This window comes from Microcaecilia unicolor, chromosome 11, assembly GCF_901765095.1.
Source record: "Microcaecilia unicolor chromosome 11, aMicUni1.1, whole genome shotgun sequence".
Lineage (NCBI taxonomy): Eukaryota > Metazoa > Chordata > Amphibia > Gymnophiona > Siphonopidae > Microcaecilia > Microcaecilia unicolor.
This window is the reverse complement of record NC_044041.1, coordinates 162,195,970-162,212,490: the sequence shown is the minus strand read 5'-3', so window position 1 is coordinate 162,212,490 and position 16,521 is coordinate 162,195,970. Positions and strand designations below refer to the sequence as shown.

The 16,521-nt window shown below is 43.7% G+C and overlaps 1 protein-coding gene across 1 annotated transcript in view; it reads right to left on the bottom strand.

The window, feature by feature from the left end:
• Positions 1–16,521, bottom strand: part of NPAS1 (neuronal PAS domain protein 1) — a 173,768-nt gene that overhangs the window by 130,617 nt on the left and 26,630 nt on the right. The window contains exon 2 of the mRNA XM_030219981.1: positions 13,596–13,821. Within this exon, the coding sequence (XP_030075841.1) occupies positions 13,596–13,821 (226 nt within the window). The remainder of the gene's footprint in view (positions 1–13,595; positions 13,822–16,521) is intronic.

Below are 16,521 nucleotides of genomic sequence, written 5' to 3'. Positions count from 1 at the left end.
ACTTTAAGTCCTCAGTCCAAAACTGTGTAGCTCAGGAAGGGCAATTCCCTATGTTTAAAGGAACATTTCTCCAATTTAATGTACAGCTTATTCTCCCAGGTATGATGTAGGACCTGTTTCACATGTTTTCGGTGTGGTGTAAGAGTCTTACAGAAGATCAATATTTTGTCCAAGTAAACCAGCAATTAAGTCAGAAGCAGATCCGGGAAGATGTCATTGATGAAGTTTTGAAAGACAGCTGCGTTGGCAAGCCTAAATGGCATAACCAGGTATTCACAGTGACCATCCCTGGTATTGATGGCCATCTTTCACTCATCACCCTCACAGATCCGGATCAAATTGTAGGCACCCCTCAGATCCAACTTGGTAAAGATGCGAGCCCCTTGGAGACAATCAAACAGCTCTGTTATCAGCAGAAGTGGGTACATATTCTTGATTGTTATAGCATTAAGGCCTTGATAATCAATACATGGACGTAAAGTACCATCCTTCTTCCTGACAAAGAAGAATTGCTCCCAAAGGAGAGGTAGACAGTCGGATAAACCCTCTTTGAAGATTCTCCGCATGTCTAGTTGGACATGGCCTGGGTCTTGGGTTTAGAAAGAGGGTAAACCCTCCTGCATGATGGTGTCCTCCCCAGCTGAAGGTCAATGGGACAGTTGTAATCCCAATGAGGTAGAAGAGTCTTTGCTTGTTTCTTGGAGAAAACATTGGCATAAGCCACATAAAAAGAGTGGGAAATGGACCAATGACTCCAGGAGAACGGGAGATAAAATTCCTGGAGTCATTGGTCCATTTCCCACTCTTTTTCTGTGCTGTTATTTTTACGTGGGAGTTAGTGTTCATCCACTTAGGTGGATTACTCTCATAAGCCACATAAGCCTGAGGAATGCTTATGTCCACAAAGGCAAAAGTGAAGATGAGTGTTACAGTATCCAAACAGTGTTGCTGGCATATATCTCCCCAGGCCAAGATTTTTCCCATCTGCCAGTCTATGGCTCGGGTTATACTTCTGAAGCCAGAGTAAGCCAGGATAATTGGATTTACCGATGTCTGTAGTACATGGAAGGTGATGGCCTCTCTATGGAGGACCCCCAACTCTTAAATGTACAAATATAGTTTTATCTTTAATGTGCCTCTCATATTCATGTAAACCAAAGATATTGGAATGGCCCTGGAGAGTTCTGAATAGGAATACCAAAATGATGAACGAGTGCCTCATTAATGAAATTACCTCCTGCCCCGGAGTCTATGAAGTCCTCAGTCATCTTAGCTTCTTGGTCAAATTTGATCAATGCTGGAACTAAGAATTGGGTGCGGAACTTGGTCTTCTGACCCTAGTGCTGATTCCCCTACCAGAGCTAGACCAGCGAGTTTTCCAACTTCTTAGGACATTTCTGGGAGTAATGACCTGATTCCCCACAGTAGAGATATAAATTGAGGGCTTTGCATCTTTGCTTCTCCTGTTCAGAAATGGAAACGCAGTCCACCTGCATAGGTTCGCCCATATCTGGAGATGCGTTTTCCTTACTGAGAGGCCAAACTGCCGGGTTAGCACAGGAGCCCACACCGTCATCTCAATGGGTGGTGGTAAGTGTTCCTCCCTGAAATGGCCGCGCAGTAAGTGGTTCACTTATTGCACGGCCATTTCTTTTAAAAAAAAAAAAAGAGATAGCTTTTTACCCATTGTGGTAAAATGAGGCCTCAGCATACATCAAAAACACATGCTGACAGTAGCACAGGCCCGCTTTTACCGCAGCTTGGTAAAAGGACCCCTAAGTAAGGCAGTGATCACTATTTCTGTGCTGAAATCAGCTCAAAATCTGGACTGCCTTGGATGTAATGCATTAATGGACTTTGTGTAGGCTAGAAGTTGATCAAGGACCACTGTCTCCACAATTTTAGAAAGAAAAGGTAAGTTTGAGACTGGTCAATAGTTTTTAGCCTGCAGAGGATCAAGATCTGGCTTTTTAAAAATAGGTTTAATAATGGCTGTCTTCAGTGGGACTGGCAGCTCATCAGAAGATAAGCTATTTGTGAGAATAGAATGAAGACATGGAAATAAGCTGATAGATGGGGATTTCAGCTAGTTTGAAGGAATGGGATCCAATGAACAAAAAGTATTGTGTAGGTGCATCACTGTTTTAGAAAAAGATTTCAAAGATGGGATATTAAAAGAAGTCCAGGTAGCCGACTGAACTTGGGCAGATGGGACAGGACTAATAGGCAAGGCAAGTGACGTAAAATTTTCCTGAAGTGAGACTATTTTTGTGGTGAAATAATTGGCCAGAACATCTGATGATAGTTGAACCCTAGAATTCACTTGCGATGGGCAGAAGTAAGTTTATTAAAAACTTGAAACAATTGCTTTCCTGAACTAGATACCTACTAAATTTGTTTAGTGTAGAATGCTTTTTTTTTTTTTGCCGTACACAACTTAGTCATATAATAGTGCTGTACTTTTCTAACTGTCCTTTTGGAGGCCTCTGATTTAGTTTTCAGCCATTGGCATTCAGCCCTCCTTACTTGGAGTTGGCACAGTTTCAAACCGGGATGGAACCAAGGTTCATGGGCAGAGATCCGGTGCTTAATCAAAGTAAGTGGAGCAATAAGGTCAAGTGCCTCCTGTAATGAAGAATTCCAAGTATCTACTTGTTCAACAAGTGTTAGATCCTGGAAGTCAGAAGGAAGATAGTCTCGCATAAGACATAAGCATCGCCACACTGGGACAGACCAAAGGTCCATCTAGCCCAGCACCCTGTCTTCGACAGTGGCCAATCCAGGTCACAATCACCCGACAAGATCCACGGAGCAAAGCATTTTGAACTGCTTGTCCCAAGAATAGTGGATTTTTTCCTACGTCCATTTAATAACATTCTATGGCCTTTTCCTTCAGGAAGCCGTCCAAACCTTTCTTAAACTCTGCTAAGCTAACCGCCTTAACCACATGAGAGAGTATGAATGTCTATCCTACCAAGACCTCTGGACCAGAAATCTTTAGTGCCAGTCTGTCTCTTTAGTGTAGATATAGAAAAAGAGAAAGGGAGATAGTAGTGGTCAGACCAAGATATTGGCATAGCATGCAAAGAAATGAGAGAGAGAGAGTTTTCTGAGGCAAGATGATCAGATCAAGAGTGTGTCCAGCAATATGTGTTGGAAAAGAAACATGCTGTATCATACCCAGATCAGAGACCAATGAAGATAAATAAGTGGAATATGGGTGCCCAACAAACTCCACATGAGTATTAAAATTCCCTAATACAAAAAGATAAGGAAATTTGGCTGAGGCATCCACTAAAGTCTGGTACACTTTAGTGAGGGGGAGCAATAGACTAGAAGAATTTGAATCAGTGAGCGAGAAGATAGTTCAACCAGAAGTTGTTCTGAATAAGGAAAATTGTGAAAGGATATTTCTGTGATAGTGAGCATAGGGGAGAAAAGTAATGCCAACCCCCCCACCATGCCTACCTACCCGAGAGGAGTAGACCCGCAGAGTAGTCTGGTGGTAAGCATTGAAAAAGATAGACTTTCTCCCTTGGAAGAAGCCAGGTTTCCGTGAGGCCAAAAAGATCCAAATGATTAGCAATCAATAGGTCCTTAATAAAAAGAGATTTCTGTTTTAGGAAACAGTAGTTTAGCAATGCACAAGATAAAGTGAGTTGAGCAAAAGAAGGAGAGGAAGAAACAGGACAGGAAAGCAGTTGTTGGGCAGATGAGATGGACCGTATAGGTCTTTATCTGCCGTCATTTACTATGTTACAGATATGCACCCACACCCATTTATTGTCACCACTGTGCAATGAATATGATTCCTTCTCACTGCTATGGACTTTACTTTGAGGCATCCCCAGAGCCAGGAATTAAACCTAGATCCCCCCTACATTATAGTGCCACTGAGCTGGCCCAACTATTTTGGGGTGATATGTCTGAACATCTTTCTATATATTTGAAGAGATTGCAATGGTTACCAACTGTTTTTGGGTAAAGTTTAAATTATTATTGCTGGTTCACTGTGCACTGCATCAAGACTCTTCTGTTTATTTGAGGCTTGTAGTTAAGAGATACGTACCATCACGGCAGTCACGCTCAAAGGTAGCTGGCAATGTGGTTGTACCTGCTTTGAATCGCCTACATCTGGATGTGACCAAGAAGGGGACTTTCTCAGTTACTGGTCCAACTGAATGGAACAAGTTGCCTTTTGGACTGAGAAATGAGACTGGCTTATTGACATTTAAACATCAATTGAAGGCACAATTATTGTGCTTGGCTTATTATCCAGCTTATTTTCGAAAGAGAAAGACGCCCATATTTCGACCCAAATCGGGAGATGGGCATCTGTTTCCCGTGGGCGCCCAAATCGGTATAATCAAAACCCAATTTTTGGCGTCCTCAACTGCAGTCCGTCACGGAGACGAACAAAGATCATGGGGGCATGGCGGGGCATAGCGAAGGCGGGACTGGGGCGTGGTTATCGGCCGAGGAGAGATGGGCGTCTTTAGCTGATAATCGAAACAAGAAGGGCGTTTTTGACGAGAATTTGGTCCACTTTATTTGGACCCTTTTTTTTCAGGTCCAAGTCCCAAAAAAGTGCCCCAACTGACCAGATGACCACCGGAGGGAATCGGGGATGACCTCCCCTGACTCTCCCAGTGGTCACTAACCCCCTCCCACCAAAAAAAACCCCACTTTACAAACTTTTTTGCCAGTTTGTATGCCAGCCTCAAATGCCATACCCACCTCCATGACAGCAGAATGTGTTCTATCCTCTGACTGCCTTTCCCTGGTTCTGATGTGGGTCTCGGGCAGGGGCGTAGCTACGGGTGGGCCTGGGTGGGCCCAGGCCCACCCAATTTCAGCTCTGGCCCGCCCACTCCCATTGCTCCCATTGCCGGCCACTAATGCTTTTCCTGTTGAGCAGCAGGGCCGGCGCTACAAAAAGAAGAAGCGCTCAGCTGATTGAGCTGAGCGCCGCCGCCAACATTAACAACGAGAAAAAATGTAAAAAAAAAAAAAAAGCGCGGCAACCGTAGGCAGCCTCGAAGCATTGGCTGCTGGCTCTGCAGGCTCCTCCCATCTCTTACGTCACTGCCCCTGGAGCAAAGCAGGGGCAGTGACGTAAGAGACGGGAGGAGCCTGCAAAGCCAGCAGCCAATGCTTCGAGGCTGCTTGCGGTGCCGCGCTTTTTTTTTTTTTTTACATTTTTTTCTCGTCTTTAGCGTTGGTGGCGGCGCTCAGCTCAATCAGCTGAGCGCTTCTTCTGTTTGTAGCTGGGGCTGGCGGGCCGAATCGGGTGGGCCTGAATCGGATGGCAGGATGGGGACTGGGGAGAAAGAAGGAAAACGGATGGCAGGATGGGGACTGGGGAGAAAGAAGGAAAACGGAAGGATGGGGAGAGAAAGAGGGAAAACGGATGGCAGGATGGGGACTAGGGAGAAAGAGGGAAAACAGAAGGATGGGGAGAGAAAGAGAGAAAACAGATAGGAGGATGGCAGAGAAAGAGGGAAAACGGAAGGATCGGGAGAGAAAGAGGAAACAGACTGAAGGATGGCAGAGAAAGAAAACAGAAGGACGGGGAGAGAAAGAGGGAAAACGGATGGCAGGATGGGGACTGGGGAGAAAGGGAAAACAGAAGGATGGGGAGAGAAAGAGAGAAAACAGAGAGGAGGATGGCAGAGAAAGAGGGAAAACGGAAGGATCGGGAGAGAAAGAGGGAAAACAGACGGAAGGATGGCAGAGAAAGAGGGAAAACGGATGGAAGGATGGCAGAGAAAGAGGGAAAACGGATGGATAGGAAGAGAGATACTGGATGGAAGGATGGGGAGAGAAAGAGGGGAGATGGATGAAAGGATGCAGAGAGAAAGGGGCGAGACTGGAAGGATGTGGAGAGAGAAGGGACACTGAACAGAAAAGGGTAGAGAGATAGACACTGGGTTAGAAGGAGGGAGAGAGAGACATTAGATGGAAGGATCAGGAGAGAGGGTAGATGGTGGAAGGATGGGGAGAGAAAGAGGGAAGACGCTGACGGAAGGGTAGGGAGAAAGAGGTGACACTGGAGGGAAGGATGCAGAAAGAAAGAGGGGAGACTACAGGAAGGATGGGGAGAGAGAGGGGAGACACTGGAAGGATGGGGAGAGAAAGAGGGAAAACAGATAGGAGGATGGCAGAGAAAGAGGGAAAACGGAAGGATGGGGAGAGAAAGAGGGAAAACAGATAGGATGGGAGAGACAGAGGGAAAACGGAAGGATCGGGAGAGAAAGAGGGAAAACAGATGGGAGGATGGCAGAGAAAGAGGGAAAATGGAAGGATGGGGAGAGAAAGAGGGAATACAGATGGAAGGAGGGCAGAGAAAGAGGGAAAATGGAAGGATGGGGAGAGAAAGAGGGAAAACAGACGGAAGGATGGCAGAGAAAGAGGAAAACGGATGGAAGGATGGCAGAGAAAGAGGGAAAACGGATGGATAGGAAGAGAGATACTGGATGGAAGGATGGGGAGAGAAAGAGGGGAGATGGATGAAAGGATGCAGAGAGAAAGGGGCGAGACTGGAAGGATGTGGAGAGAGAAGGGACACTGAACAGAAAGGGTAGAGAGATAGACACTGGTTAGAAGGAGGGAGAGAGAGACATAGGATGGAAGGATCAGGAGAGAGGGTAGATGGGTGGAAGGATGGGAGAGAAAGAGGGAAGATGCTGGATGGAAGGGTAGGGAGAAAGAGGTGACACTGGATGGAAGGATGCAGAAAGAAAGAGGGGAGACTACTGGAAGGATGGGGAGAGAGAGGGGAGACACTGGAAGGATGGGGAGAGAAAGAAGAGAAGCTGCTGGATGGAAAAGGAGGTAGTGAAAGACTGGAGAATAAGAGGAAGGGGCATGGGGAGAACAAGGGTGAGAAAAAGATGAAAAGCCATAAGTAGATGAAGGAAATTAAAGTATGGATAGTAAGAATGAATTAAATCTGGACAGAGAGAGAGAGGCAGAAAAATATTGAAGAAAGCAAAGAAAAAGGAGAGAAAAATGACAAATGGCCAGGAAACCCTGGCAGAAGAGTTAAGCGAAAACGAAGGAAAGCAGAATCTAGAGACTGGGAGCAACACAATGAGAAAAAGTAAATGGCCATACAACAAAGGTAAAGAAAATAATTGTATTTTTAATTTAGGATAAAGTAATATGGTGTTAATAAAGTTTCAGAGACCAATACTTCCTTCCTTAGGTCAGGAGAGGATACCGTAACAACATTATACTGACCTGAGGCAGGAGGTTTTGGCCTCTGAAAGCTCACTGAAAAGGATTAGGCTATTAAATAAATTGTCTGAAATCTGATGCACTGAAAAGCAGCACTTTACCCTGTGTGACAAATGTATCTGAGTGTGACTACATTTTACTGGGGGAGGGGGGTAGAGAGAAAATTTTGTGCCCACCCACTTTGGGTTCAGGCCCACCCAAAATTGGCAGTCTGGCTACGCCACTGGTCTCGGGTGAGTGTGACACCTTTTCTGTTAAGGGCACTGCAGAGTCACATCAGCAATGCATTGTGGTGGGTGTAGGGTATTGGGCTCCGTGATTCCAGTAGCTTGTGTTAACTGCTCACGATGTTGGTAGTTGGTAGTTGGTAGGCTCTACTCCCATAGTGCTTTTCCCCCTGCTTACTGGGTCAGAGTGTGCCCTGTTTTGTTTCCGGTAGTCCATGAGGTAGTGGCCATTTGTGTAATACACTTTTAGATCCCTTTCATGTGTTAACAACGTTACAGCACTTAGTTCTTACCTTGGATGTTGCTGAAAGAGGGCATTGTACACCATTCTGCCAGCTCGGACCTACTGCTAATCTCAGTACCAGCGAGACTCGTTGCCAGTGTGGCACAACCTCTGATCTGCAGTTAACTGTGAGTAAAGGTGCTTATTCAAATAAAGGACGGTTTCAGCGAGATTAGTCTTCAGGTGTGAACCTCTGTACCAAGGTTATACACCAGCAACAAGTCCTGTCCCTGGAGCACTTTTAGTGGGTACTGCAGTGCACTTCAGGCAGGCAGACCCAGGCCTATCCCCCCCTCATCAGTAACACTTGTGGTGGTAAATGGCAGGCCTCTAAAACCCACTGTACCCACATGTAGTTGCCCCTTCAGCCCTAAGAGCTATGGTAGTGTTGTACATTTGTCCCTCCCACGACCAAATGGCTTGCATTAGGACGTTTCTGAGCTGGGCGTTTTTAGTTTCCATTATCGCAAAAAAAAAAAAAAACGCCCATCTCAGAAGGGATCAAATCCATGGCATTTGGTCCGTCCAAACCGTATTTTCGAAATGAAAGATGGACGCTCATCTTTTTTGATAATACGGTCTGTCCCGTCTCTTCACATACCCGTTTTCGGACATAGACGCCCATTGAGATGGGCGTTTGCGTTCGATTATGCCCCTCCACGTCTCTACTGAACACATATAACTCTCTGTTTGGGACAGAGACACAAAGGATGCCAATGAAGTGTGTTGCATAGACTTTTTTTTTTCAAATTATTGTTTGAGTATGGTATTACTGTGCATGTTTTCTATTTTTTATATATGTTACGTATGTTTTTTTGTTCCCCGCCCTAAATAAGGGCAGGTTATAAATAATAAATCCAATCCAATATTCAACCTGTGACAATCAGCGGTTTTAAAGCCACTGACAGTTATGGGCTGAATTAGATCTGAATATTTAATGCCAGACCATATTCATATTCTGGAAATGGCACTGGCATTGAATATCTGGGTCTTCAGCCCACATTTGGTGCCGGTACCCACATATCTAACTGGGCAAAGATAGGACTGCTTTTTGTTTGGTCCAGTCACCAATGCCTGTATAGCTTCTGGCTCTCCCTAGCATTGGCTGGATTGTGCCGGAGTAGTCAGAACTAATGTTTAGCGCCCTCCCTGGGCAGGAACCTCCCCTGCCCAGTTAAATCATTTTCAATACTGACTCCTTCATTTTTGCTTTTTGGTAGTAGCAGCAATTCTGCTACAGTCCAGTTCATGTTCTAGAGCAGGGGTGAGCAGGGCTTTTTTGAGGGGGTACTTGGGGGTACTGAGTACCGGCACCTTTTCCATTGTCTGCTGAAATTGACCCATGGTCCCCAAATTTTAATGAAAGAGCTCAGGTTCTACACACCAATTCTGCCTTGTCATAGATTCTGTGACTGTTGCAGTGGGCCTGACTATTGTGGGGTGGGTCCCTCAGTGATCACCCCACCCTTGAAGAGTGGCCTGGCATTTGAGTACCGGCACCTTTTTGCTAGAAAAAAAATGCACTGGGGGTGAGCAACCACGATCCTCAAGGGCCACAACCCAGTCAGATTTCCAAGATTTCCACAATAAATATGCAAGAGATTGATTTGCATGTACTTCTTTCATTGTAGGCAAATCGATCTCAGGCTTATTCATTATGGAAATCTTGAAAAACCAACTGGGTTGTGGCCCTCAAGGACCATGTTGCCCATCCCTGATCTAGAGGTACTGTGCATCCTGTCATCTGTAGTTGATTTCATGTTTACATAGGTTAGGTGAGAGACAGGGAGAGCCAGGTGGATGAGGGACAGGGAGATATGCGGGTGGATAAGGGACAGGAAGCCACCCAGCTCTCCCTGTCTCTTACCTAACCCACCCCACCCCTGTGAGACTGTCACTGAAATGCTTTGATGTTTCACTTATATATACTGTTATTTATCAACATTTGCTTATTTCGGATCTGATGAAGAACAGTTACCTTCGAAAGCTAATCAAAAAATGTACTAAGTTAGTCCAATAAAAAATTTTCTTTTCTCTGTTTTATTTTCTTTTATTGCTATTGATTACCTTTAAAAGTGGACTAACACGGCTACCACATCTCTCTACTCAAGATGTTTATATAGGAGTCCATGCATCAGATTTGAAAGTTCACCTTAGAATAGTCTAGTTCAATCCTGCTCTAGCAACCATACCCTTCAGCTGTATTTTAGGGCAGCAGGGAGAAAGAAAGAGAAATGGCTAACTGAAAGGGCTCAGCTCCTGCCATCCCCAGGTTACCCCCTCCAGAAGTGGCAGCTGCTTCTTCCCTGCTTTCAGGAACATATGTTACACATCTGATAATTACTCCTTCCAATAATGATAGTAATCAGAATCTTCTGGAATCCTGGAATCTTCCACAGCAATTAATTTGCTTAATTATAGACATTGATGCTTGCCTTATTTAAATCGTGATTTATTGTGTTCATAATCAATGCTATTTTTTTTAGTTAGTGTTGTGTTGGAATTGAAGTTGCAGCTCTGAGAGGCTGATGTGAAACATTTTTCTGACAGAACTATACCATCTAAACAGGCTGGTTGAAACCTGGCTTTGCTTCTCTTGTCTATGTGAAAATATGATATATCTTTCTAGGAACAAAAAAGGTTTGGACGGCTTCTAAAGGAAAACTCCATAGACCATTATTAAAATGGACTTGGGGAAAATCCACAGCATAAAATGTTTTGTACTTTTTTGGGATCTTGCCAGGTATTTGTGACCTGGATTGGCCACTGTTGGAAACAGGATGCTGGGCTTGATGGATTTTTGGTCTGTCCCAGTATGGCAATACTTATGTACTTATGTAACATTAACCATAGGGTAAGGTGGCAACCTTAACATCAGTGAAGTGTTAATCTACACCATTTGTCAAACAGAGGCCAGTTTCTCAATGTGAGAACCAAGATCATCACTAGACAAAGAGGCAGACACCCTGATACCCTCAACCATCCAGATTCCACCCCCATGCTTTTTAATCTGCTCTCCCACCCTCTCTAGTTTATACTTTCTCTAGAGGTGTATTTGTGATGCAAACTTCAGAACAGCTCTTCTGTTTTCTTCCAGCACCATGTAGCTCAGAGTAAGTTTGAACTGTGTGGTGCTCTCAGAGTCTTGTGAGAATAGAGTGGGATTTTGGGCAGCACATAGTTCAATCTGACGAAGAGCTGTGTGGTACAGATATTAAGCACAATAAGCCCGATACATGAAGTGATTTAAGCAGGCAGGATGCTGATGCTAGGAGCAGAAGCAAGTGGGTTTCGCTCCTGCCCCCATCACTTCTACTGGGTGTTGAGGGCAGGAGCCCACTGTGTAATGGGAACCTATCAATATCGAGGGGTGGAAGAGGGGTTCTTAATGTTCGATATTGTATACCTGGATTTTCAAAAGGCATTTGACAAAGCACCTCATGAAAGACTCCAGAGGAAATTAGAGAGTCATGGGATAGGAGGTAGTGTTCTATTGTGGATTAAAAACTGGTTAAAAGATAGAAAACAGAGAGTAGGGTTAAATGGTCAATATTCTCAAAGGAGAAGGGTAGCTAATGGGGTTCCCCAGAGTCTGTACTGGGACCGCTGCCTTTTTAACATATTTATAAATGATCTAGAGATAGTGAGGTAATTAAATTTGCCGACGACACAAAGTTATTCAAACATAGTAACATAGTAGATGATGGCAGAAAAAGACCTGCATGGTCCATCCAGTCTGCCCAAGACAAACTCATATGTGTATACCTTACCTTGAATTTGTACCTGTCCTTTTCAGGGCACAGACCATATAAGTCTGCCCAGCAGTATTTCCCGCCTCCCAAACACCAGTCCCGCCTCCCATCAGCGGCTCTGGTACAGACCGTATAAGTCTGCCCTCCCCTATCCTCGCCTCCCAACCACCACCCCCTCTCCCATCAGTGGCTCTGGTACAGACCGTATAAGTCTGCCCTCCCCTATCCTCGCCTCCCAACCACCACCCCCTCTTCCCCCCAACTGCTCCGCCACCCAATTTCAGCTAAGCTTCTGAGGATCCATTCCTTCTGCACAGGATTCCTCTATGCATATCCCACGCATGTTTGAACTCCGTTACCGTTTTCATCTCCACCACCTCCCGTGGGAGGGCATTCCAAGCGTCCACCACCCTCTTATTCAAAGTTATTCAAAGTTGTTAAATCGCAAGAGGATTGTGAAAATTACAAGAGGACCTTACAAGACTGGGAGACTAGGCATCTAAATGGCAGATGACGTTTAATGTGAGCAAGTGCAAATTGAGGCATGTGGGAAAGAGGAACCCAAACTACAGTGCGTAATGCAAGGTTCCAAATTAGGAGTCACAGACCAGGAAAGGGATCTAGGTGTCATCGCTGAGCAAATAGAATGTTAGATATTATTAGGAAAGGAATGGAAAACAAAAATGAGGATGTTATAATGCCTTTGTATTGCTCCATGGTGCGACCGCACTTCAAATATTGTGTGCAGTTCAGGTCACTGCATCTCAAATAAGATATGGTGAAATTAGAAAAGGTACAGAGAAGGGCTATGAAAATGATAAAAGGGATGGGATGACTTCCCTTTTAGGAAAGACTAAAGCAGCTAGGGCTCTTTAGCTTGGATAAGAGACGGCTGAGGGGAGATATGATAGAGATCTATAAAATAATGAGTGGAATGGAAGGGATAGACGTGAATCGATTGTTTACTCTTTCCAAAAATACTAGGACTAGGGACCCCCAATGAAACTACAAAGTAGTAAATTTAAAACAAATTGAAAAAATATTTCTTCACTCAGCTTGTAATTAAACTCTGGAATTTACTGCCATAGAATGTAGAAAAAGCAGTTAGCTTAGTGGGGTTTAAAAAAGGTTTGGATAGCTTCCTAAAAGAAAAGTCCATAAGGCATTATTAAAATGGACTGGGGAAAATTCACTGTTTATTTCTGGGATAAGCAGTATAAAATGTATTGTACTGTTTTGGGATCTTGCCAGGTACTTGTGACCTGGATTGGCCACTGTTGGAAACAGAATGCTGGGTTTAATGGACCTTCGGTCTGTCCCAGTATGGCAATACTTATATATTTATGTAATGTCACAGGCTGGGGTGAGGGGGAACAGAAGGAGGGGGTGGGAGGGGACTCAAAAAGGATTTCAAAAGTTATGCGGGTGCTGGCTGATATTCAGTTGTTATGTAGGTGCCGGGTGATATTCAACTGTCTTATGCAGGCCCTGGCTGAATATTGGCCAAGACCCTTTACCCTACAGCGGCCAGCAGTGGGACAGTTAGCCTCGGGTATTCAGTGCTGGTGCCTACACATGACTCAGCACTGAATATCCGGGGCTAATGTAGCCAGGAACAAGCAGCATTTAAAATAATACTGATCACTGCTAGCTGAACAGTGGCCTGAATAACTGTTACAGAGGCATGCCTGAAGCAAGTCTGAGGAAAAAGTGAAGAGAGATTTTGTACTGGGGAAAGAGCCAGGGGTCACATTTAGGGTCAGTGGCGGCTGTTACTGGCCCCTGGGTCTTGCAGTGAAGAGCCTGTGGTTTGAGCAGTAGGCTGAGAATCATAGAAGCTAGGGTTCAAATCTCACTTCTCCCACTGTTGTTTTCTGTAACGTTGGCCAAGTCACTTTATACTCCATTGTCCAGATACAACTTAGATTGTAAGCACTCTTGGTAAAGGACCTACCCATAATACAGGAATATATATCTTGCTTTCAGCTCAGATTTGGAAGGGCAACAGATTAAATCTGAAATCCAAATCATAGAACAGTGTTGACAACATCACCGCTGAGCTCCAGTTTCCATCCCCAGCTTCTTACCCTTAACAGCATTGCCTTCAGAGCACCAGCCCCATGGCAGATCGCCCTGGCTAGCAAAGTCTCTCATTCTGAGGTAACTGATGGTCAGTCGGATGATGGATGCCTTGTCCAGCTGACTGGAGATGGCTCCAGGGATGGGCAGCATTTTTGCCAGCTCATAAAACTCAAAATTTTCTTTCCCACGCCGGGAGCGGGCTGCATTCCTAGATTTCTCCTTCCTCAGTGCATGCAAACTGTAAGAAAAAGGAAAAAGACTTTAGTAAATGATAAAGCAATGAACCCCCGATGTTATGTTTGCCACCTGACTCCGTGTCATAAGGAACAGGTTAATCCTGCCTGGTTTTATCCTATCGCATGCAGGGATTTGTTATCCATTTATTTTAAAATTTATATTCCACGCTATCACAAAAGGTTCTAGGTCGCTTACATCTTCAACATACATAATATAATCCAAAATTTAAAATTCACACAAAAACATAAAATCAATCCATACTAGTCAATAGGCATAATACAGACTTCATTATACTCTTCATATCCATTACATCAGATTCTAAACAGCTTTAATTGCAAGTTGGAATTTCATACTCCTTCATAAGCTTGCACAAACAAAAATGGTTTGAGTTCTTTCTTAAATTCATTCAAACTTTGAATTTCTCTCAATTTCAGAGGAAGTGCATTCCAAAGTGCAGGACCAGCTATATGAAACTCATATTTCCTATATTCTTTCAACCTTATAGTTTGATAAGAAGTGTAGATTAATAAAAGGTCTCAGTAAGCCACTTAGAAACAAGCAAAGGCGGAGGGATCATTTCTATAACATTATAAGGCACACGTAGTGCTGTACACCATACATAAAAAACAGTTCCTGTCCAAAGAGCTTACAATCTTAGCCAAAAGTAGCTCACGTCTATTATCTACAGTGGCAAAGTCAGGGAGAGAGAGAGAGTTGCAACTTGCAAGGCATGGATGGGCATTTCAAACTCTGACCACATGGGCACAAAAATAAGCAGCTCAAAAGCAACAATCTTGTTTAACCTGCAGACAGGGATTAAGTAACGTGTGCAGCAATTTCCAAAACCAAACCAAGAACATAGAGCTTTAAAACTATAAATCTTTAAGAGGCAGGGAAGGAAGTTTGAAAGTAGTAGATAAGACGTGAAAAGGAAAATTAAAACAGTTAATTCATTCTTACGGAGCACATCCCCAATAGAGAACCAGGAAGTGAACATCAGCACTAGTTATTTTAAACGTCACAAATAAACAGTGTTTTAGATGGCATGTAATACAGAACCTTTCATAGTAAATATCTGGAATAATTATGCAATTTTCAAAGAACACATACACGGATGCACACCTATAAAATTAAATCCGTAAGTGGATCTCTTTAACTAAGAAGTCTATCATATGATAGATGAATAAGAATGACAAGTATGTCCAGTATATCTGTCTTATCCAGATTTAGAATCCGGATGTGAGTACCGGAGCCAACAAAGATAAATTATCGAAAACCCTTAATCTATTTATAGCTACTAGAACTAAAAAGTGCTCGGATTTCTAGTGAAAGCAATTTACCAGAAATCAAAATATTCAACTGAAGATTCCACTCAATTCAACTAACCCCCATGGGATACTTAAATATACGTCTAAAAATTTAAAATCCCCTAGTCAGCTTGTCCAAATGGCAACATATGCACTAGACGTCTCTTTATGGCATTGCACGCATCAGAGCAAAGCTAACTCATGCAGGGGCAAAAGGTTGAGCTGTGGAGCTAGCACACTTCGGGAATGAAGTGGGATATTGCTCAATTTCTACCAATTTGTTTATACCAGCAGATATGAGTCCCATAGGTGGGTGTAAGCGATTCCTCAAGCATCGGTATTAAAGCCAATGGATCTAGCGTGACACAGGTGGAAGAGGGAATAAGAAAATAGGATTGTAGCATGTCCCAGGGAGAAGTCCCTGAAACATACTTCAGAAATAGTAAAGCAGGAAAGAGTAAAAAGAGTAAAAAGGAAAATAAATATTTTAAAGCAAAACAAAACACATGTAAGATCATGGGGGAAGGTACAACCATAAAGGAGCCATTAGTCGGAACACATTAGCCGGAACAAAAAATGTGAAAAATTCCACGTTCATCATTCACTAGACAATATATTTTCCACTCAACAAACCACGAGAGGGAGAAACTCTATTAGAGTTCCTAGGGGGGATGCCAGATGATTTTAAAATGCTCAATTAGGTTGCAGCTGACCTTAAATCCACAATGATCTATTGGCTGGATTAATTATACCATGTATACCAGAGAAAGGGTTTAGAAAAGGAGCGGACTGGATACTAGTTCCCAGCACCCCTCAAGTGGGCACCAAAAGGGTAACGGGGCAGAGATGGAACTAAATATAGGTATCCTATATGTTAGCATACACCTTTCTCTCATTGTTCCCCACATCTAATAAAAAATTATTTGCAGACCCCATGGGGATGTCTAGTTTGATAAATGTGGAATTTATTTGTCAATAGTGTTGGCATCTGACCTGTCGGACCTTAAAAATTAAACAGAGAATTTTAAATTTTACTTTATAATCAACTGGAAGCCAATTAAGCTTCTTTAAAACTGTTGCCTGATTGTCTCATTGAGTTTCCCCAGAAAATCAAAATGATAAAATCCATGTTTGCAGGACTGGATTAGCCTGTTCCTTATGACATGGAGTCAGGTGGCAACCCTACTCCCTCTTTCTGGGGTCCTTTAGTAAGCCGCGTAAGCATCTCCACGCATCCAACGAGCGCCAAAATGGAGTTACCGCTCGACTACCACATGGCTCTTGTGGTAATTTCATTTTTGGCGCGCGTCCGATACGCGCATCTGAAAAAACATTTTTGGATGCATGTACTGGGTGCGTGTGTAGGTCACTACCACCCGGATTCTTTACTACTA